Source organism: Salvelinus alpinus, chromosome 25, assembly GCF_045679555.1.
Source record: "Salvelinus alpinus chromosome 25, SLU_Salpinus.1, whole genome shotgun sequence".
Classification (NCBI taxonomy): Eukaryota; Metazoa; Chordata; class Actinopteri; order Salmoniformes; family Salmonidae; genus Salvelinus; species Salvelinus alpinus.
The window spans coordinates 3,324,910-3,348,957 of NC_092110.1; the positions used below are offsets into that span (position 1 = coordinate 3,324,910).

The 24,048-nt window shown below is 44.1% G+C and overlaps 1 protein-coding gene across 1 annotated transcript; it reads right to left on the reverse strand.

Moving 5' to 3' along the window:
* Nucleotides 1-11,490: 11,490 nt before the first annotated feature.
* Nucleotides 11,491-24,047, reverse strand: fuca2 (alpha-L-fucosidase 2). Its single transcript, XM_071365308.1, has 7 exons — nucleotides 23,707-24,047; nucleotides 23,296-23,483; nucleotides 22,772-23,111; nucleotides 16,037-16,247; nucleotides 15,291-15,481; nucleotides 12,842-12,950; nucleotides 11,491-12,569 (listed from the first exon to the last, which is right to left on the reverse strand). Exons 1-7 carry the CDS (start codon nucleotides 23,898-23,900, stop codon nucleotides 12,432-12,434), a joined length of 1,371 nt encoding a protein of 456 aa, XP_071221409.1. The 5' UTR covers nucleotides 23,901-24,047; the 3' UTR covers nucleotides 11,491-12,431.
* Between the last annotated feature and the right edge of the window lies 1 nt (nucleotide 24,048).

Consider the following 24,048-nt stretch of genomic DNA (forward strand, 5'->3'; position numbering starts at 1 on the left):
CTCCGGACGCAAAACCTGAGGGGGGGGGGGGTTAGGGGGGTGACTAGTGTTGGTCGTAGCCCCCCCCCCCCCCCCAGACCCCGGGTCCGACCATGGCGCCGGGCTGAACGCCGTGCCTGGACTGTGCACCGGAGCAGAGGAGGGCTCCGGCCCTTGAGCTGGGTTGGACGCCGTGCCTGGGCATCGGCGCAGAAGAAGGCTCCGGCCCTTGAGCTGGGCTGGCTGCCGTGCCTGGACTGGGCACCTGCGCTGAGGAAGGCTCCGGCCATGGAGCTGGGCTGGCCGCCGTGCCTGGACTGGGCACCGGCGCTGAGAAAGGCTCCGGCCATGGAGCTGGGCTGGCCGCCGTGCCTGGACTGGGCACCGGCGCTGAGGAAGGCTCCTGCCCTGTAGCGGGACTGGACACCGTGCCTGCACTGGGCACCGGCGCAGATGGCACCGGACTGGTGACACACACTACAGGGCTAGTGCGGGGAGCTGGCACAGGACGTACCGGGCTGGGGAGACGCACTGGAGGCCTGGTGCGTGGAGCCGGCACAGGTGGTACCGGACTGGTGACACGCACTTCAGGGAAAGTGTGGGGAGCTGGCACAGGACGTACCGGACTAGGGAGGCGCACTGGAGGCCTGATGCATGGAGCCAGCACAGGTGGCACCGGACTGGTGACACGCACTTCAGGGAGAGTGCGGGCAGCTGGCACAGGATGTACCGGACTGGAGAGACGCACTGGAGTCCAGATGTGGAGCCGGCACAGGTTTCACCAGACTGATAACCGGATCCTCTGGTCGAATGTTGAGCAGAACACACATGCACAACATCTCTCTCCTCTTTCTCTACCAACTTCTCCATTGCCTCCCTGACGGTCTCTGGCTCTTTAGGGCGATTGCAGGGAACCGGCACATGATGTACCGGGCTGGGGAGGCGCACTGGAGATCTGATGTGTGGAGCCAGCACAGGTTTCACCAGACTGCTAACCGGATCTTCTGATCGAATGTTGAGCAGAACACACTTGCACAGCATCTCTTTCATCTCTCTCTCTCTCCCAACTTCTCCATTGCCTCCCTGACGGTCTCTGGCTCTTGCCTCGGCTCGACCGGCCACCCCTTGTGCTCCCCCCCCAAAATATCTTGGGGTTGTCCTTGGGCTTTCTGTGGCCGCAAACCCTGGCGTCGTCGCTGTCCTCAATTATTACCGTCCGTCTGCCGCCAAGGAAGGGTTTTGCATCCACCCATCACTTCTTCCCATGTCCAAAACTCCTTTATCTTGTGAACATGCTGCTTGGTCCTCTTGTGGTGGGATATTCTGTCACGATCGTCGTAATGAGCAGACCAAGGCGCAGCGTGATTGAAGTTCCACATCTTTATTACGGTGAAACTTTAAACAAAAACAATAAACCAATAACGAAATGTGAAAGTAGTGGTGAACATGCACAAACACAAAACAATATCCCACAAACACAGGTGGGAAAAATAGCTACTTAAATATGATCCCCAATTAGAGGCAACGATTACCAGCTGCCTCTAATTGGGAACCACACCAAAACACCAACATAGAAATGTTAAACTAGAACACCCCCTAGTCACGCCTTGACCTACTACACCATAGAGAAACAAGGGCTCTCTATGGTCAGGGCGTGACAGGTTGGGTGATTGTGGAGGCCAGGTCATCTGATGCAGCACTCCATCCCTCTCCTTCTTGGTCAAATAGCCCTTACACAGCCTGGAGGTGTGTTGGGTCATTGTCCTGTTGAAAAACAAATGATAGTCCCACTAAGCACAAACTAGATGGGATGGTGTATCGCTGCAGAATGCTGTGGTAGGCATGCTGGTCAAGTGTGCCTTGAATTATAAATAAATCACAGACAGTGTCACTAGCAAAGCACCCCCACACCATCACACCTCCTCATCCATGCTTTACGGTGGGAACCACACATGCAGAGGTCATCCGTGTACCTACTCTGCGTCTCAAAAAGATACGGCGGTTGGAACCAAAAACACAAATCTGGACTCATCAGACCAAAGGACAGATTTCCACCGGTCTAATGTCCATTGCTCATGTTTCTTGGCCCAAGCAAGTCTCTTCTTCTTATTGGTGTCCTTTAGTAGTGGTTTCTTTGCAGCAATTCGACCATAGAGGCCTGATTCACGCAGTCTTCTCTGAACAGTTGATGTTGAGATGTGTCTGTTACTTGAACTCCGTGAAGCATTTATTTGGGCTGCAATCTGAAGTGCAGTTAACTCTAATGAACTTATCCTCTGCAGGAGAGAACTCTGGAAATTCCATTTCTGTGGCGGTCCTCATGAGAGATAGTTTCATCACAGCTTGATGGTTTTTGCGACTGCACTTGAAGAAACTTAAAGTTCTTGAAATGTTCCAGATTGACTGACCTTCATGTCTTAAAGTATTGATGGACTGTCATTTCTCTTTGCTTATTTGAGCTGTTCTTGCCATAATATGGACTTGGTCTTTGACCAAATTTGACCAATCTTCTGTATACCACCCCTACCTTGTCACAACAACTGATTGGCTCAAACACATTAAGAAGGAAAGAAATTCCACAAATGAACTTTTAACAAGGCGCACTTGTTAATTGAAATGCATTCCAGGTGAATACATCATGAAGCTGGTTGAGAGAATTCCAAGAGTGTGGAAAGGGTGGCTACTTTGAAGAATCTCAAATATAAAATATATTTAGATTTGTTTAACACTTTTTTGGTTACTACATGATTCCATGTGTGTTATTTCATAGTTTTGATGTTTTCACTGTATTCTACAATGTAGAAAATAGTAAAAATAAAGAAAAACCCTTGAATGAGTAGGTGTCCAAACATTTGACTGGTACTGTATATCCTCATCATATATAGGTATGCACTTGTACAGTATAAAGAGGGGGTTGCAATTTGAATGAGATTGAATCACTATAGCCTAACACCACTCTTCCACGGTCTGGTTAGCTCCTATGCCATGCTCTCTCTATCTTCCGAACCTGGTGGTTAAACTGTTTGAATTCAGAAGTGGACCAACGACGGTGAAAATGTCCCAAAGCATAATTTGTTGGCTAAAATTAGGACACCAACCGCAGGAGAGCAAACTGTCTTATTATATAGAAGTGCAGCATACAGCTTGTAAAGTGATGTCAAAGGAACTTTTCCATCCTTGGTTGGGCAATAAAGCTCTGTTCTGTTCTGTTCCCTTATCAATGCTTTGTTCAGTCTGAGCTGGCTGTATGCTGTGCAGCCTTTATACTACTGCAGTCACATCTACACCCACAGTCATTTTTAAGCATTAATTGTTTATCAACATAATTACAATTATTTCTTTCATCTTTTAAAAAAGTTCTAATTTAAACTGAATTTGATCTACACTAGATGACCAAAAGTATGTGGACGCCTTCTCATTGAACATCTTATTCCAAAATCATGGACATTAATATGGAGTTGGTCCCCCCTTTGCTGCTATAACAGCCTCCACTCTTCCAGGAAGGCTTTCCACTAGATGTTGGAACATTGCTGTGGGGACTTGCTTCCATTCAGCCACAAGAGTATTAGTGAAGTCGGGCAATGATGTTGGGCATTTAGGCCTGGCTCGCAGTCGGCGTTCCAATTCATCCCAAAAACGAGTTTGATGGGGTTGAGGTCAAGGCTCTGTGCAGGCCAGTCAAGTTCTTCCACACCAATCTCGACAAACCATTTCTGTATGGACCTAGCTTTGTGCACGGGCCATTGTCATGCTGAAACAGGAAAGGGCCTTTCCCAAACTGTTGGCACAAAGTTGGAAGCACAGAATAATCTAGAATGCTGTAGCATTAAGATTTCCCTTCACTGGAACTAAGGGGCTTAACCCGAACCATGATAAACAGCCCCAGACCATTAATCCTCCTCCACCAAACTTTACAGTTGGCACTATGCATTGGGGCAGGTATCGTTCTCCTGGAATCTGCCAAACCCAGATCAGTCCGTTGGACTGCCAGATGGTGTTGCGTGATTCATCACTCCAGAGAGCGCGTTTCCACTGCTCCAGAGGCCAATGGCGGCGAGCTTTACACCACTCCAGCTGACGCTTGGCATTGCGCACGGTGATCTTAGGCTTGTGTGGAAACCCATTTCACGCAGCTCCCGATGAACAGTTCTTGTGCTGACGTTGCTTCCAGAGGCAGTTTGGAAGTCGGTAGTGAGTGTTGCAACCGAGGACAGACGATTTTTACACGCTTTAGCACTCGGCGGTCCCGTTCTGTGAGCTTGTGTGGCCTACCACTATATATAGTATATTTGAACACTGTGCACAAATCATTACATGTACCATAACTATGGATACAATATGTGCATCTCTGTTATTTGTGTGAATCTTTGCCCTTTTAATACAATACAATTAACACAACTATGAATAACTGCCATGACTCCCCCTCTTCAGTTTCAGTAGGTGTTATTGGGTGAGAACAAATGGATGCTGCTATGAGAAGGAGTCCTTGGCAGGGTTTGCACCAGTTATGTACTGTAGTTAAAAACATTTTAGGAGAGGCTTAATTGTTAACATAAAACCTACACAGCATAGCAAAGGGTTGCTTACTAAACGTATGTAACAGTTTTATGAAAATAATATAAATGCCCTTATCTTTACACATAAACTTCACAGTTCTGTCCAGATATTAGACATTAAATTCCTCTTTTAAAACATACCCATAAAACAACTTACATTCACTCTAAATTATATTAATCCAAATGCAACATATCAAGAAGAAAAAACGTCGATATATATGGGACTGCTTTACTAAGTGTAGTACGAGTACAGCTAGGGATAATAATTTAGGCTTGAAGCTAAACATGAGTGCACTGCATTGCAGCTAAATCCATGATGCTACCTGTCGGTATTCAGTATCTGGAGGAGCGACACTAAAATGGCTGATACTGTGCAGTGAAGGTCAAGTTGCCAATCTATAAATATAATGCTCTGTCACAAATGGCACCCTACTCCCTATATTGTGCACTACTTTTGACCAGGACCCATATAGGGAATAGGGTACCAGTTGGGACGCACACATGGTCTGTCCCCTAGACCTTCCACACACACTGCTTGGCATTCCCAATATCTGTGCTCTGTGCACACAAACACACGTTTGTTTTACTATCCTTGTTGATTGATTCCCATTCAATTGATTCCCATTCAAAATCCTATTTTCCCTAAACCTTAACCTAACCCTAACCTTAGCACCAAACGCCTAACCCTAATTTTAACCCAAACCCTAAAATAGCCTTTTTCCTTGTGGAGACCGGTAAAATGTCCCAATTTTCCTTGTTTTACAATCCTTGTGAGGATTTCTGGTCACCACAAGGATAGTAAAACCAAACACACACACAAATCCTCTAGTAGTGAGCCAATAATGATATAAGTAATACAGTGCATTTGTATTCAGACCCCTTGACTTTTTCCACATTTTGTTACGTTACGGCCTTATTCTAAAATTGATTCCAAAAAAATGTCCCCCTCAATCAACACACAATACCCCATAATGACAAAGCAAAAACAGGTTTCTAGAAAATTGTACAAATGTATACTTTTTTTTATTTTTTTTAAGAAATATGACATTTACATAAGTATTCAGACCCCTTTACTCAGACTTTGCTGAAGCACCTTTGGCAGTGACTACAGCCACGAGGCTTCTTGGGTATGAAGCTACAATCTTGGCACACCTGTATTTGGGGAGTTTCTCCCATTCTTTGCAGATCCTCTCAAGCTCATTCAGGTTGGATGGGGAGAGTCGCTGCACAGCTACTTTCAGGACTCTCCAGACATGTTAGATCGGGTTCAAGTCCGAGCACTGGCTAGGCCACTCAAGGACATTCAGAGACTTATCCCGAAGCCACTCCTGTGTTGTCTTGGCTGTGTGCTTAGGGTCGTTGTCCTGTTGAAGGGTGAACCTTTGCCCCAGTCTCATGTCCTGAGCATTCTGGAGCTGATTTTCATTAAGGATCTCTCTGTACTTTGCTCCGTTACACTTTCCCTCAATCCTGACTAGTCTCCCAGTCCCTGCAGCTGAAAAACATCCCCACAACATGATGCTGTCACCACCATGCTTCACCGTAGGGATGGTCCCAGGTTTCCTCCAGACATGACGCTTTGCATTCAGGGTAAAGAGTTCAATCTTGGTTTCATCAGACCAGAGAATCTTGTTTCTCATGGTCTCAGAGTCCTTTAGGTGCCTTTTGGAAAACTCCAAGCAGGCTGTCATGTGCCTTTTACTGAGGAGTGGCTTCTGTCTGGCCACTCTACCATAAAGGCCTGATTGGTAGAGTGCTGCAGAGATGGTTGTCCTTCTGGAAGGTTCTCCCATCTCCACAGAGGAACTCTGGAGCTCTGTCAGAGTGACCATTGAGTTCTTGGTCACCTCCCTGACCAAGGCCCTTCTCCCCGATTGCTCAGTTTGGCTGGGCGGCCAGCTCTAGGAAGAGTCTTGGTGGTTCCAAACTTCTTCCATTTAAGAATGATGGAGGCCACTGTATTCTTGGGGACCTTCAATGCTGTAAAAATGTTTTGATACCCTTCCCAGATCTGTGCCTCGATACAATCCTGTCTGTCTCTGAGCTCTACAGACAATTCCTTCGACCTCATGGCTTGGTTTTTGCTCTGACATGCACTGTCAACCTTGGGACCTTATCAAATCAAATTTTATTAGTCACATGGGCCGAATACAACAGGTTACACCTTACAGTGAAATGCTTACTTACGAGCCCCTAACCAACAATGCAGTTAAAAGAAATACGGATAAGAATAAGAGATAAAAGTAACAAGTAAAGAGCAGCAGTGAAATAACAATAGCAAGACTATATACAGGGGGGGTACCGATACAGAGTCAATGTGCGGGGGCACCGGTTAGTTGAGGTAGTATGTACATGTAGGTAGAGTTATTAAAGTGGCTATGCATAGATGACAACAAAGAGTAGCAGTCGTGTAAAGAGGGGTGTGGGAGGGTGGGGCACTGCAAATAGTCTGGGTATCCATTTGACTAGATGTTCATGAGTCTTATGGTTTGGGGGTAGAAGCTGTTAAGAACCCTCTTGGACCTAGACTTGGCGCTCCGGTGCCGCTTGCCGTGCGGTAGCAGAGAGAACAGTTTATGACTAGGGTGGCTGGAGTATTTGACAATTTTTAGGGCCTTCCTCTGACACCGCCTCTGATACCTCTGTAGTGCCTTGCGGTTGCAGGCCGAGCAGTTGCCATACCAGGCAGTGATGAAACCAGTCAGGATCCTCTCGACGGTGCAGCTGTAGAACCTTTTGAGGATCTGAGGACCCATGCCAAATCTTTTCAGTCTCCTGAGTCTCCTGTAATAGGTTTTGTTGTGCCCTCTTCACGACTGTCTTGATGTGCTTGGACCATGTTAGTTTGTTGGTGATGTGGACACCAAGGAACATGAAGCTCTCAGCCTGCTCCACTGTAACCCTGTCAATGCTCTGTCCTCTTTTTCCTGTAGTTCACAATCATCTCCTTTGTCTTGATCACGTTGAGGGAGAGGTTGTTGTCCTGGCACCACACGGTCAGGTCTCTGACCTCCTCCCTATAGGCTGTCTCATCATTGTCGGTGATCAGGCCACAACCACTGTTGTGTCATTGGCAAATGTAATGATGGTGTTGGAGTCGTGCCTGGCCGTGCAGTCATGAGTGAACAAGGAGTACAGGAGGGGACTGAGCACACACCCCTGAGGGGTCCCTGTGTTTAGGATCAGCGTGCGGATGTGTTGTTACCTACCCTTACCACCTAGGGGCGGCCCGTCAGGAAGTCCAGGATCCAGTTGCAGAGGGAGGTGTTTAGTCCCAGGGTCCTTAGCTTATTGATGAGCTTTGAGGGCACTATGGTGTTGAACGCTGAGCTGTAGTCAATGAATAGGATTCTCACATAGGTGTTCCTTTTGTCCAGGTGTGAAAGGGCAGTGTGGAGTGCAATGGAGATTGCATCATCTGTGGATATGTTGGGGCGGTCTGCAAATTTGAGTGGGTCTATTGTTTCTGGGATGATGGTGTTGTGAGCCATGACCAGCCATGACCAGAACTTCATGGCTACAGACGTGAGTGCTACGGGTCGGTAGTCGTTTAGGCAGGTTACCTTAGTGTTCTTGGGCCCAGGGACTATGATGGTCTGCTTAAAACATGTTAGTATTACAGACTCAGACAGGGAGAAGTTGAAAATGTAATTGAAGACACTTGCCAGTTGGTCAACGCATGCTCGCAGTACACGTCCTGGTAATCCATCTGGCCCTGCGGCCTTGTGAATGTTGACCTGTTTAAAGGTCTTACTCACATCGGCTGCGGAGAGCGTGATCACAGTCTTTCGGAACAGCTGGAGCGCTCATGCATATTTCAGTGTTATTTGCCTTGAAGCGAGCATAGAAGTAGTTTAGCTCGTCTGGTATGCCCGTGTCACTGGGCAGCTCTCGGCTGTGCTTCCCCTTGTAGTCTGTAATAGTTTGCAAGCCCTGCCACATTCGACGAGCGTCAGAGCCGGTGTAGTACAATTCGATCCTAGTCCTGTATTCACGCTTTGCCTGTTTGATTGTTATTTGGAGGGCATAGCAGGATTTCTTATAAGCTTCCGAGTTAGAGTCCCTTATATAGACAGGTGTGTACCTTTCCAAATCATGTCCATCCATTGAATTTACCACAAGATGCACCTGAACTCAATTCCGAGTCTCATAGCAAAAAGGTCTGAATAGTTGTGAATAGTGTTTTTTTATTTTTAATACATTTGCTAAAAAAAATCTAAACCTCTTTTCACTTTGTCATTATGGGGTATTGTGAGTAGATTGAGGAGGAACACTTATTTAATCCATACGTCTGCAATGGGAGAAATAGAATGAAAAAGGAAGGGGTCTGAAAGAGAGAAACGATGTGGGATTCTGGGATTCCCATGGCAACAAAATGCTCATTTCTGCTAAGGTTCCTCATCTTGTTAACAATTTCTCCTAGCCTGGGAGCCAAGGTGTTTGTGCTCTGTTGCCGGTGTCACACCTGTAGGAGCAGGAAACAGAGGAGTGACAGCCAGGCTCTCAGGCTACTATTCTCCAAGTAAAGGTACAATGGGTTCTACATGTACAGTTGAAGTCGGAAGTTTACATACACCTTAGCCAAATAAACTGAGTGTAAATGTTTCTCAATTCCTGACATTTAATCCTCGTAAAAATTCCCTGTCTTCGGTCAGTTAGGATCACCACTTTATTTTAAGAATGTGAAATGTCAGAATAATAGTAGAGAGAATGATTTATTTCAGCTTTTATTTCTTTCATCACATTACCAGTGGGTCAGAAGTTTACATACACCCAATTAGTATTTGGTAGCATTGCCTTTAAATTGTTTAACTTGGGTCAAACGTTTCGGGTAGCCTTCAACAAGCTTCCCACAATAAGTTGGGTGAATTTTGGCCCATTCCTCCTGACAGAGCTGGTGTAACTGAGTCAAGTTTGTAGGCCTCCTTGCACGCACTCGGTTTTTCAGTTCTGCCCACAAATGTTCTATAGGCTTGAGGTCAGGGCTTTGTGATGGGCACTCCAATACCTTGACTTTGTTGTCCTTAAGCAATTTTGGAAGTATGCTTGGGGTCATTGTCCATTTGGAAGACCCATTTGCGACCAAGCTTTAACTTCCTGACTGATGTCTTGAGATGTTGCGTCAATATATCCACATAATTTTCCTGCCTCATGATGCCAACTATTTTGTGAAGTGCACCAGTCCCTCCAGCAGCAAAGCACCCCCACAACATGATGCTGCCACCCCCTTGCTTCACGGTTGGGATGGTCCAAACATAATGGTCATTATGGCCAAACAGTTCTATATTTGTTTCATCAGACCAGAGGACATTTTTCCAAAAAGTACAATCTTTGTCCCCATGTGCAGTGGCAAACCATAGTCTGGGTTTTTTATGGCGGTTTTGGAGCAGTGACTTCTTCCTTGCTGAGCGGCCTTTCAGGTTATGTCGATATAGGACACATTTTACTGTTGATATAGATACTTCTGCTCCGGTTTCCTCCAGCATCTTCACAAGGTCCTTTGCTGTTGTTCTGGGATTGATTTGCACTTTTCGCACCAAAGTACATTCATCTCTAGGAGATAGAACGCGTCTCCTTCCTGAGCGGTATAACGGCTGTGTGGTCCCATGGTGTTTAGACTTGCGTACTATTGTTTGTACAAATGAACGTGGTACCTTCAGGCATTTGGAAATTGCTCCCAAGGATGACCCAGACTTGTGGAGGTCTACAATTATTTTTCTATGTCAAGCAAAGAGGCACTGAGTTTGAAGGTAGGCCTTGAAATACATCCACAGGTACACCTCCAATTGACTCAAAGGAGGTCAATTAGCCTATCAGAAGCTTCTAAAGCCATGACATGATTTTCTGGATTTTTCCAATTTGATTAAAGACACAGTCAACTTAGTGTATGTAAACTTCTGGCCCACTGGAATTGTGATGCAGTGAATTATAAGTGAAATAATCTGTCTGTAAACAATTGTTGTAAAAATGACTTGTGTCATGCACAAAGTAGCTGTCCTATCCGACTTGCCCTTGTCCACCTTCAAGATATGGCTTGATCAGAGAAAACCACATGCAATTGCACTGACATTGTGGCTTGCTGGCTTGCTTTCCTGTCTTGGCATCCTGGCTGGAATCAAATGTCCTCCTTCTCTCGTGATAAGAGAAAGAACAGATATGACCAGTCTAACATACATCAGCAGTGTGCTTTCTCTTGCGGAACTGGTGTCTCCTATGGTCTAAGTATCCTATCCTGAGAATTAGACCGATGGAACATGAGAACCCCTTGCTCACCCCCTATTTCACGTCATGGAACTTTTTCGTAACAATTCCGGAGAACCTCCCATCTCCTAAAGGCACAGGCCAAGCGCGTGCATTACAGATAGGAGTAGACAGACAACATTGAGACACGTTGCAATGCTCACAGACTGGACATATAGATATCGTTCACAATTGAAGGCTTAGAATTAAGAAATGTGCCTTTTTACTTCTGGACATTAAATTAAAATTAGGCTACAACGACTGACGGTTGAATTTAAGCGCATGCTGACCAACAAAAAAAGACCGCATAGCCTATACCGTAAATCGGAATACAGGACCTGTGTTGGAATCGTGTGCTTGACTCGTTCTACACTAGTTGTAATCGTATCCTATTCAAGGTTGCGTTTACAGTCGGAGAGAAATGCAGTGGATATTTGCCTCCATTCTCTATAGCTGAACGCGCTGGTGTGTCGAATTGTGACATGCATCGGTGCGTTAGACATGTTACCACATGTTGCTCAGCTAGTGGCTGACGTTAGGCTGTAGAGGGGGCTCGCGTACCGCTGATCGGCCAAGCATTTGACAGACGAGAAACTTGGTTCTCTCCCGAAACTGGAAGAGGCTATGCTATGTATCATTACTGTTTTACAATAACCTGTGGCATTTATGGATACAATTCTGTTGGCCAAAATATATGATAACAGTTAGAGGTTAATTCAATTCAAATGAATTTTATTTATATAATTTGTAAAGCCATACAACACAATTAAAACGTATCAAATGCATTCAATTCCTAATAAAATTACATATGGATTGGCATTAGTTTAAGAAGTTGCTGTGATGGTCAGTCACAATCCTGAAAACAAAAATCTGATAAAAGCCTTTGAAATTCACATGTTCAATTTCAGTGCATACAGTATCAATCCCTTATAGAAAAAGTGCAAAAATCATTATGAAACACCCATCACAAGAATTATTCAAGTAATTTAAAATCAATTTCATTAGCCTTAACTAAAATAAAAAACAGATGAAACAATTTTGTTTACATTCAGGATCTATACTGGCCTCAGTTTCAGAATTACCATCGTTCTCCACAAAGAAAGGTCCTCCCCTACACTTTTTTAAAAACTTGTGAACTTTTGGTTTAAACAATTGGTCTAAAATGACCAATTGGCTAGGTTGGGTTGATAAAAGCTAGCAGCTAGCCATTTTAGACCAATGGTTTAAACAATAGTCTAAGCAAAAGTATATCCCTTCTGTAAAGGAGTGGCACATGACCTGCAAGCTCTTTGACTTCCTCGCAATTATATAAACTGAGTGTGCTCATTTGAATTGACAGGTGCCCCAGGTGGGTGGAGGTTTCACTTCAGGACCATTGGAATGGTCTAAAATGGGCAAACTCACCAGGCAATGCAAAACAAATGCACCCATAGTTGAGAAGCAAGAAAAAACAGCTCGTCCAACATTGAAGCCCTCCCGCCAGGTCTGCAGTGGCCTAGCACTGCACCCCTCTGCTTAAAACTGGGTCATATTCAGTAGGCACAGAACAGAAGAAAAAGGACAAACAAACTATCTGAACTTGTTCAATAAGAAGCACTTGTTATTGTTATCTGTTTGTAATTTTTTTTGCTAATAAACACGACCCTGCATTCTTTCCTATGCGGCACCTGTCAGGCGTAGGGTCCAGGCCCAGCGACATGGCATCTGACTGTAAGACAGTTCAGGCAGAAACACCTTCAGACCACGAGGCTTCACCGGCTCCCAGTACAGTGGCTTGTGACCAAGCAGCACCACCTGTGCAAATAACAGGTGATCAGAGTGGAAATTCAGATTTGGTAGCTGTTCTACCAGTCTGTCCTGTTTTCCAGATGTAAAAAAAAAACCTGGTGCATTGTTCCCTTTCATCAACTGTAAACCAACACTACCTGGTTGTATATATTTAAATGGACATTCAGTCAGTATATCATACATTTTCTTTTCAGTAATAATACAATATTTTCAATCTAATTACACATTCTACATGTGAAAAGGTATACAAAAAGTAGCGGTGTGATCCTGTATCTTACCTGAGTCTTTCCTGTAGAAACAATAGGTTCATTCAGAACAACATATCCACTTGGAGGCCAGTCCAGGAGAACTGCATAGATGGCCTTATCCTGTGGTTTAGCAGTGTACCTATTGGAACGCAGTCAAAAGCAATAATGAGCCGTTTATTAGTGAAAAGCTGTGCCTTTTTTTTTTTATAAGAAATGTTAACTTTGATTTAAACTCGAGGACAAACAAGTTTTGGAACATATGGTTCCTTTTGTGGGCTTATATCGAAAGCCTGTCATGAGAGTGTCTGGTAGGCATACTGTGACCATAGAACATATAGGCCTTTCTGCCACACGAATCGGGGAACTAAATGACTTGCTAAGAACTAGACGCCAGGGGTGATGCTGTCATTCTGGTCTCCTGCTGTGGTGTTAATAATAATAAATGATTATTATTAGCTTTAGGAATCACACTTTAAATCTTGTATTTATTACTGACTTGAAATGCCGTTAAAAAACAGGCAGACTGGTCCGGACTAGGTTGCTTGTTTACAACTTTTTGGTAACATGTATACTTTTTACAGGAGTGAGTGATGGGATTTCCTCAACATTCTAAAGCTCCCATTGTTAAAAACTCCCCTTCTTAAGATGTGACTTCCAACATTCCATTCAGTGTAAACTGATTTGACACAAATCAGCTACTTTGACCACTCCCAACAAGCTAGGAAAAAAACTTTAAATGTAAGGGAAAACTTGGTATAGTTATATTCTCTGCTGTTCAAATCTTAAAATTAGAACAGAAATATATTCCACCAATCAAACGACACAGCTGTTTTAGTAAAGGCGTCAAACTACTTTTTATCTCAACTTTTAAACACAACTGAAAATGTGACCACTTTTCCAACAACTTAGACAGTATGACTTAGTCTACTTCTCTGCTTTACAAAATCAGCAATCATAATATAAATATATTCTACCAAATCAGGAGATACAGCTGTGTTAGTATTATTTCAGTAATCTATTCCTCTATTTTTATTAAACCTTTGTTTCCTCATATATCTCTCAGAACATGAATGTTTTTAACCCTTTCCACCTTGCATCGATTTTTGGGGGTTACATTTATCTGCGCACAGTGTGCTTCTGTTGGAAGTAAGCATCATGTGTTGAATTTGCCATCACGTTGAAAGAGCCTGCGTGCTGGCTGCTCTGATGAACTCTCCTTTTGCTACGGAGTAATTACTTAAGAACTACAGATGTGTCGCGTAAATCAAGTGCTATTTGCATGAGAAAAGGTCATAGAATGCATTTGCTCCATTGTTAACATTTTTGTTGGTGGCCCAGTCTGAGGGTATTGACAAATTAAGGAGTGTGGCTTTAAGCATCCTCATCGCAAGCTCCACAAACCCTGCTTGTTTGCCAACTTAACTCTAGAATCTACCCCTCTTGTTAATAAACATGTTTCCTCATATCTCTCAGAACATTAAAAAGTATTTTAAGACTAAACATAACAACGTGGGGCTTTGGCCTTGTTCTTGGATCCTGAAATGCTGATAAAGCTTAGATTAAGGGTCCTAGCACATTTTACTAAACAGTATGTTGTAAATAGTATGTAGTACGATTAGTACACAGTATGTAGTTTTAGTAAGTAGTAGGCATTACAGATTTCAGACACAGTCTCTTTACTAGTCTGACAGTTTGTGAAGGAATAGTCATTGCGGTCAAATTGCCACTCCATTTAGGGCAACAACGGCCATTTCCAATTTGTCAAATTTGATAAAAACTTGTCAGGATTGTAGAACCCACCAACAGTAACTGTCAATAATATTACACTCAATCTACATACAGTAGACTGAAAAACCAAGATGGCAGCATGTCAGGCTTTGTCTGTGGTAGTGTTTGTAGTCCAATGTTCGTAAGTCAAATTGACCATTTTATCGTGCCGTGACCTAACCCAAAATGTAATTTTTTTAATGTATTGTTGTGCAGCAACACTGAAAAAGGCCTTTGCTGAAATGCAATGTGCCTTTACTATTGTCCAGGCTCAGCTCTGTCAGCTGAAGTCGCTTTGAAATGCTGATAAAAAAAAGTTGATGGTTTTCAGGAAATTTAAGATGAAACTTCCATGTATAGTCACCATGCAGGGCAAGCACATAGAAAGGGTATCAACTTACAAATACCTGGGTTTCTTGTTACCTGTCTTACTTTTAGGTCTTGTGAAAAAGCTCAATCTCAAGTTGAGTTTTTATTTTCGAAATAAGTCATGTGTCATTACGTAAGCTGGACACTGTACCATGGGGCGCTGAGGCTTGTTACAAACGCCAAAGCTCTCACCCATTAAAAAAAATACTAAAATAGCCTCTAACTTCTAAACTTCTTCTACTAACATAAAACTACTTCTGGACAGCTGAAGAAAGGAAAAAAAATTCTTCATGAAAAAAAAAGAAGAATCTAGTTACTATTACTATTATCATTATGAACTTACCAGATGCCAGGTATGATGCTGTCGTTCTGGGCCCTCCATGCGGTGGTGTTGTAGATGGCCTCTCCATTGACCCCCAGCCACTGACCCATCTGCCTCAGACGCTCCTCAAAGATGGGGGCGATGCGTCCGTCGTGCGTAGGTCCGACGTTCAGCAGCAGATTCCCTCCACAGGACACAGTCTCCACCAACGTCTGAATCACGCAAGACACAAGTATGCACTCATAAAGCCTTTATGACAGCTATATGAAATATTATAACATCTTCCATAGGCAGGAATGCAGCCGACCCTGCACTGCTCCCAGCAACATTTTGTCGCGGAGTTTAGTTGTGTGGGGCTGGAAAAGTAACCACATTTCAGTCTATAACAAAATACATTTCTACTAGTTTCGTACATATTCTACTGTAGTGTACAATTATTAGTCTAGCAGAGAAGAATGAAGCCAAGCAAGTCATGCTGTAGAGTAGAGCATTTAGGTTACCCCAAAAAAACAGTTGTAAAGTGTTATACAAGAAACATACAGGACCAGCAGCATTTCAAAAACAAGTCAAAATACTTTAGACTGAGTGCACTTTACAGTTAAATTAGGCTGTTTATGAGGTCATACTAAACAGGATTATGACCGATTCAGCTACAAAAAGTTTGTTATGGTATTGGAAGAAGTTTTATTGGGTAGTAAGAGATCTTAAGGATCTGAATCTCCTGTTTACCATAAAATAAAGTGCTTTCAGAACCATTTAAAACTGACCGCCACAAGCTGCTCGATAGTGAAGTAGTCTTTAAGCTGGGCGTTTCTCCTGTAACCCCAGGAACCTTTGTCTATCGAAAAGCAGTTCTCCCATTTGTGTTTGAGCAGGTGTCCGGGCTGGTAGCGATCATCGCAGGTGTAGTAGCCTCCATGGGTGCAGATGCTTCCATAGCCCCAACGATCATTGGTCACCACGGTCTCTCGCACTGGGCTTTGGGGGGGGGCACATTCAATGAAATCATATCATGACGCATGTGATGTTTATACTGTTGGTGCATACATACATCATACTCCATAGCATTAACTGACACATTAAATAGACCTATAAACTTCTAAAAGACATTGGTGTAGATTTGTATACATTTACGGCCAGTTTCCCTGGACACTACTGTAATAATTTGTAGTTACAGTGTAATACCATGTAACTGGTGTTAAATGCAGTCTGTAATTACAGGAGTGTAACAACGAATGCTTGTTACAAATGTTAAAGTTTCCGATCCCAACGCACCATATTTCAGCCTGCGTAAAACACGTGAGAAGTGTAAGCCAATTGAAAACCGACCACCTCATTGACAACTCTGCACTTAAGATCTGGAGTCTGATGCCCAGGCCCAATGGCAAAAAATGGGTTCACATCAAACAAATAAAAAGTTATAATTTAGTGGTGCAATTGACAATGGGTCAATTACTTTAACCATCAATTAACCATTTTTAGACACATTAATAAAGAGCTATGGTTCAAATTGTGAGATAGGCTTACAATTTGGCAAGCACGAATGGCTATTAAGCGTGGTTGAATAATGGTTTATAAATGCATTTTAAAATGGTCATAAGACAAACTTTTATTCCATCATGTAACCTCGCAAGGGTTTCACTGATGAGGAGCACTCCCTTTGGATGGGATGCATTGGTGCAATTATTTATTTATACCAGGAATTATTGCATCATGTCAAGATCTGCCCATTTGCGCAACACGCTCAACATAACGACGACCTCGAACGTGCCTACATGTGTTGACACTGACATGTAACAGTGCGAAAAGAGCGGCGGTCGAGTAGATGGTCAGTGTGCAAAATCCAGACATGAAAGATTGCCGTGAAAGAAACATATGCGTTGTAGGTCAAAAACGTAAACACAGGACAGAAAGTTTCCCATGCAATTTGTTTTGCTTTTTTGGATACAATAATTGTGCTAGACGATTTAACATTGGTAGTTAGCTACCGAGGTAAAGAGAGATTCAGGTTGGATATTCGCCTGTAGTTTTCCTTACGTCAACCAACAGCAGTTAGGGACCGTCAGCATAATGACAAATCAAATTTTCAATAGCTCTTTAACCTTTACTCCTAAAAAAAAAAAACGTTCAAACTGGTTCTAGCAAACCCGATGGCATAAACAAACATTGCACACTTTTTTATTGTCGATATACATCTCGCACTATTTTAAATTATTTATTTACATTTCAATAGCTCCTTGGTCATGTGACCTACTGGACCCAAAGAAGGTTCAAAATGTCCACTGACTACCCTTCTATATTGTACACCCTTTAGTTTGTCCATTTTCATCTCACACGATTTTACATACATTTTTCAAACTTTGTAATTTCAAAAGCTCCTCGGTAATGAGACCTACTGACCTCAAACTACTTTCAGAATGTCCACGGACTGGCGTTAACGGGCGCCACGAGGCATCCAGTGAGGTAACGCAACTGATCCCGGATAAGCTGGCTGGAGCCCCGGGGAGAGTTCTTTTCTTTGTGAAGGACAGGGCACCCTGGAATGGGTTCGCCCCGAGAGAGGGGTCCAAGACCTGGAAAGCGTTGCGGTTTCGGTGGCGTCCGGTGAGCTTTCCCTGGCCCTTGAAATTCCGGGGGAGAGGGTGGAAATCTCACGCCAGGCCGTACCCATATCCACAGCAGGTCTCCAAGGTGAACAGCTTCTGGCATGTTATAACAATGTATTTAAGGGAAGTTGGCAAAAAAAGATCCACAATTTCGGGATAAGGATTGGCTCTAAGGGCTGGGTCGGTCGGGCTGTGGTGCGAAGCGGGTCTTGGCTCGAGCCGCGGCTGTGGGAGCAGTCGCTCCATCGTCCTCCGCTCGCAACCACTGGAAGTTCGTTGTGCGGCCCATCTCGCAGTCTCTCGTGCGTGGTCTCGCAAGGGGCTGCGTGCGGGGGTTTGTCGGGGTGGTGTCTGTCGGCGGGCCGAAGGCGGACCGGTGGGGGGGTTGGGTCCGGCAACTCTGGACACGTGCCCGGCCCTTCTTGCGGATCTCCCCAGCTACGGCGCTCGCCGGGGAGGTCTCCTCTACGCTCACTAGACTTGAGGCGGAGACTAAACCCATTGGCTCCGCAGTGATAGGGCATTGCATGGATCTGTCTCATGCCCTATGAAGTGGGGAGAGGTATCTCCAGCTTGTCTGGGGAGGGAGGCCTACATCTGATGTGGGTAGTACCATCCACGCCCATTGATTTGCTGCGGAACCATAAAACGGACGGAAGAAGCCTAGGTTCCCACTGGGCACGGATCACTGAATGTCAACTTGATGAAATTTAACGGTGCGTACCCACCTGCTGCGGTTGCACTCAAATCACCCGTGGGGTGACTGTGACCCCCTCATGTCAAGGTGAGGAAAGGGGATGGTTCTTTTCTGTTGCTTCTTCCGGCACCCGGTCGATGGTGCCGCTAGATACTGCATTGGGTATTTGGTTCTCAAGCCTATAAGTATTGCGCTGGCACTTGATATTGATTGGGTGTAAAAACACCCAACTGATGCCCAGTTTGTAAGACAGAAAAGCCTCTGATGATACCACCGGGCGTGACTCAAATGGATGTCAATTTGATAATATCTGACCGTAGCATGCTACCCTTCGCGGTCGCACTCAAACCACCTTCGGCGTGGCTGTGACCCCCCCCCCCCATATCAAAGCGAGGAAATTCGATGAAGCTGGGGTAAACGGCGGGAGATAATTAAGAGTCTCTTGAGGCATCCAAATTCATCGTAATCTAGTGACGAGCATGAATGGATGAATGAGACTGCCACTGTCCCTATCTACCATCTGGTGAAACCACAGCCAAGGGAACGGGCTTGACGGAATCAGCGGGGAAAGCAGACCCTGTTGAGCTTACTGCCCCTCTCCTGATGCACACCGCATGTTTGTGGGTAACCTGGTGCTAAATCACTCATAGACAACCGGATTCTGGGTCAAGGTTTCGTACGTAGCAGCTCACTCGCTGCGATCTATTGAAAGTCAGCCCTTGATCCAAGCTTTTGTCGGGGACGGAAGGCATCTTCCTACAACATCCTCCTTTACTTACGGGTTACCAGGTGCACGGAGAAGGGCCAAGTGCCAGACACAGAGTGTGAGAGAGCCTAGGCAGGCGGGTAGAAGGCATAAGACATTGGACTCTGGATAGTTAGGGGGCTAGGTGGTGGTCGTCCATCCGCCCGGGCCCGTCCTCTGGTGGGACTGAGTCAGGTTGGGACTCTGTGGAAGTCAAAAGGTCACCAGGTGCACAAGGAGGCCTCCCCCAAGGCGGGTGGCACTCAGAGTCCGAGCAGGGGCGGCCGGACTCAGGGTCTGGGGGCAGCACTCAGGCTGTGGAGATTTGGGACTTAGTTTCTGAGTGGATAAAAGCGGAAGGGTCACCAGGTGCACAGAGCTTGTTTCAGGTTACCAGGTGTACAAGGAGGCCTCCATCAAGGTGGGGGGGCACTCCGAGTCCAAGCAGGGGCCGCCGGATTTGGGGGCTGGGGGCAGCACTCACGCCAGGGAGGTTGGAGTGGGGACTTAGTCTGTGAGCAGTAAAAAGGTGGGCGGGTCACCAGGAGCAGAGCCTGTTTCGAATAAACAGGTTTACAGAGCCTGTTTCGGGTTACCGGGTGCACGTGGTTCCTGACAGCGGGACTATAGAAGTCTTAGTAATTCCAGGGAGTAAGCTATACTCTAAGGCCAATGGAGAGGGGTGTTGACCAGGTAGGGAGAGTAGGTGTGGAAGCCTGGAGGTCTGTAGTTCCAGGGAGTAAGCTATACACGCTCAGGCCCAGGGAGAGGGCAGGTAAGCGGGCAGGGAGTTTAGGCCTAGAGTTCAGGAGTCAGAGGTCACCAGGTCAATGGGGGCCTACCTGGAGGTCAGGAAGGCCCCATGGAGAAGGCCCAAGTGAATAGGTGTGTGAGTGACACTGTCCTTCAGGGGTGCATGGCAGGCAAATTCATTTAAAATCGTGTGAGATGAAAATGGACAAACTAAAGGGTGTGCAATATAGAAGGGTAGTCAGTGGACATTCTGAACCTTGTTTGAGGTCAGTAGGTCACATCACCAAGGAGATATTGAAATTCTAAACGTTGAAAATTCATGTAAAAGTGAGTGAGATGAAAATGGACAAACTAAAGGGTGTGCAATGTGTAGGCCCACCGAGTGTACATTCTGAACCTTGTTTGAAGTCAGTGACCAAGGAGCTTTTGAAATTCAAATGTAAAAAAAGTTTGTACTTTGTTTATGCTCCCTAACTAATTCAACTAGGAATACAAAATGCTGCTCACATTTCCACATGTTTATTAGCTTTGCAAAGCGAATGAATGTCCAAATCGTGAAAATAAGACCTGTGCAATGTTGTGCACAATTTTTCCAACATCGTGACACTTATTTGGAGTCTGTGGTTCAAGTGGTTTGAAAGCTATTGAGGTTTGAAAGCGTGAATATCCGTCGAATATCCAACCTGAAACTGGCTTTACCTCGGTTAGTTAGCTAGGGTTTTCTAGCTAGCTAGCCTAGTGTTGGCTAGCTAAAGTTAGCTAACTGTAGCTAGCTAGCAAATGTTAGCTGCCGTTTTTGTTGGGCCTACCAACTAGACTAACTAGCTAATTACCATCCACAGAATAGACTTTCAATGCAATCTGTTGATTTTGGGGTGCTAACGTTAACTAGCTAGCTAGCCATGTGTCAAGACAAGCACTATTATTGCTAACTGAATAACACAACTAGCTAGGCCTAGCTAGCTATATGCCTCAACTATAAAATGTATAGTGCCTATGCTAATTTGTCATACATTCTATTCTCTACCATAGATTCCCACAAGATATCAGACTCCAGGATGGGAAAATGCTTACAAGAAAAAAAACTGATGAAGATAGTTAGAGACGGTTGCGATTTCCATTGTTAAAAAGAAAATCAAATTTTTCTAAATTAGCTAGCCATCTAGGCTACTCAGCATACCATAGGCTACAAATTTGAGTCACCACTAGAATAGTTATTTTTATGTTATTGAGTAGGCACACACACACGCCTTTGTTTGATCTAATTATTAATCTAACAATAAAATTCCTTATTATTTTGTAAGAAGTGACAGGCATTTTTACATGTTGCAATTAAGTCGACTAAAGTTGAAGCTCATCTTTTGTTTCTAGGTATTTTCATATGGTAATGAGTAATTATATAGAAATTGCCCATAGGTAACTATAAAAAGTTACACTTCACTTTAAATAGCTAAATCCTGGTAAGAACTAACGAAAACCTTGTACTTATGCAGATATTACAGATATGTATTCTGTGGTATATTATTGTGTTTATTTTTTCACTTGGATGGCGCTTTTAGAAGCTGATGATTAGATTGTCAGAATGGGTAACTTATTTTGTAGGTACACAATAATTACAAGTAAGGACACCTAGTCATTACATTGTGTTGTACTAGTGAGTTTATTTTCTCACTTGGATGGTGCTTCAGGAAGCCTTAAAATAAGGGTCAGGATGGATAATGTACTATATAAGTACACATTAAGTACCCCTCAACATACACTTCATTTTAACGAGCTAAATCCTGTGTAACACCTAGTAATTACATTGTACTTTTGTAGATATTACATGCACTTTGTGGTGTACTAGTGTGTCTATCCTCCAACTTGGATGGCACTTCCGGAAGCCTTAAAATAAAGGCCAGGTTGTCAGGATGGGTAATGTACTATATAAGTACACATTAATGACAGGTAAGTATCCCTCAAGATACACTTCATTCTAAGAAGCTAAATCCTGTGTAACACCTAGTAATTACATTGTACTTATGCAGATATGACATGTACTCTGTGGTGTACTTGTGGATCACTTGGATGGCAAGGAGGTACACGTTGTTATAATGGGTAACGTACACATTAAATATACGTTTTTTATTATTGAATCTGGGATGACACCCATACGGTAGGCCCCAGTTAGTAATGTTGACCTATTTCTGATCTGTTATTGTAAACTCAACCAAGTTAACCCAGATGGTACACTTTTGGGGGGCAAGTCCTAGCAACAACATCTTGAAGAGTGCCCATTCACGGGTAGTTAATTAGAGCCCATTGAGCCTCCAACCGTTGTAATCTCGGACACCCAGTGCATCGGTCCACAAGAGATTTCAACATTGTGACAGTTATTACTGAATCTGATGCAACAATGAAGAAACTCAACACTAAATTGAAGAATTTAGTGGAAACTTGTCCATTTGTAACAAGCATTACAGACTGCAATTACCACCAATTACATGTTAATACAGTGTAACTATGAGTTATTACAATTAACTACAATACTTGTTACAGTGTAATTACACTAATAAGGACCCCTTAAAATGAAGAGTTACCGAAATTTGCATCAACTGGAAGTGTGCAGATTTTTTCTGCTTTCTCCAGTTTTGCCTCTAGCACCTTCACTAATATGTTTTGGGAGTGTGGTAGATTCTGTCTATTATCTCTATGACTGTACCTCTCGTTGTATAGCCAAGCCAGGAATCCGGTGCTGTTCCAGTATTTATCAGGAGCATCCCCATCTCCATCGGACCACAGCAGCTCCGGCTTGTACTTGTTGATGATCTCATACAGCTCGGGCAGCGTCTTAGTGGTGGGGAAGAGGTTGGTAGTGTACAGGTTGGCAGCATCCTGCTTGTAAAGCGGGTTAAACCACTCAAACAGAGAGTGGTACAGTCCCAGACGCAGGTCGCTGTTGGCTCTGAGTGCTCCAGCCATTTCTCCGACAAGGTCACGTTTTGGACCCACGTCCACTGCGTTCCAGTTCCAGGAGTTCTCCGAACCCCACAGAGTGAAGCCTGCAGATAGAACAATAACAATAAACCACAAATACATTTTTATAGGCCTAATCTAGTGGAATCATATGTATTACTTTATTAAGATGGCTACAGCTTATCAGTGGATAATGCATCACACACACACACACACACACACACACACACACACACACCTACACACACACACCTACACACACACACCTACCTTCATGGTGTTTCGTGGTGAGGACAATATATTTTGCCCCGGATGAGGCAAAGATGTCAGTCCATTCTTTGGCATCAAAGAACTCAGCTGTAAACTGTGGTGCAAAGTCTTGGTACTTGAAGTCTGGAGGATAATTCTTCTGCATGAAGTCAACATAGGACTTTATCTTCTGCCCCTGCCAAAACCACCTGTAATAAACATCCACACAAATGATAAAACATAATTTTTTAAATATGGGCTTGGGGAGTGAGGTACAGTTGATCAAAAACATTTAAATTCTTCAGTAATGTATATCATTTATTGAATTGACCACAGCAGGAAATGTAGATTGTGCATTTAAAGTAGGACTAATGATGAAGAAACAGCGTATTACTTTCTGTATTGCACAAAAGTATAGGCTAACCAGCTTACCAGAACCACTCGCTACCAAAGCTTGGAACAGAAAACACTCCCCAGTGAATGAATATTCCGAACTTGGCCTGGTCATACCACTCTGGCAAAGGTCGGGAGTCGATGGATTCCCAGGTAGGCTCATATTTACAACTGCATACAGTAATCATCAGGAGCAGTGCGACAGAAATGAGGGCTAACTTTGAAGAAGCCATAACTCCTACGAAGTCAGGTAACCGAAATCAGCGTTCAGTTGAGTTTTGCAACTAAAATAGCTTGCTGATATCACATGATGCTTCCGCAAATTAATCACATGAGAAAAACAGGAACACCTTTGCTAAAAAAACAATAGACTCCGCTCAT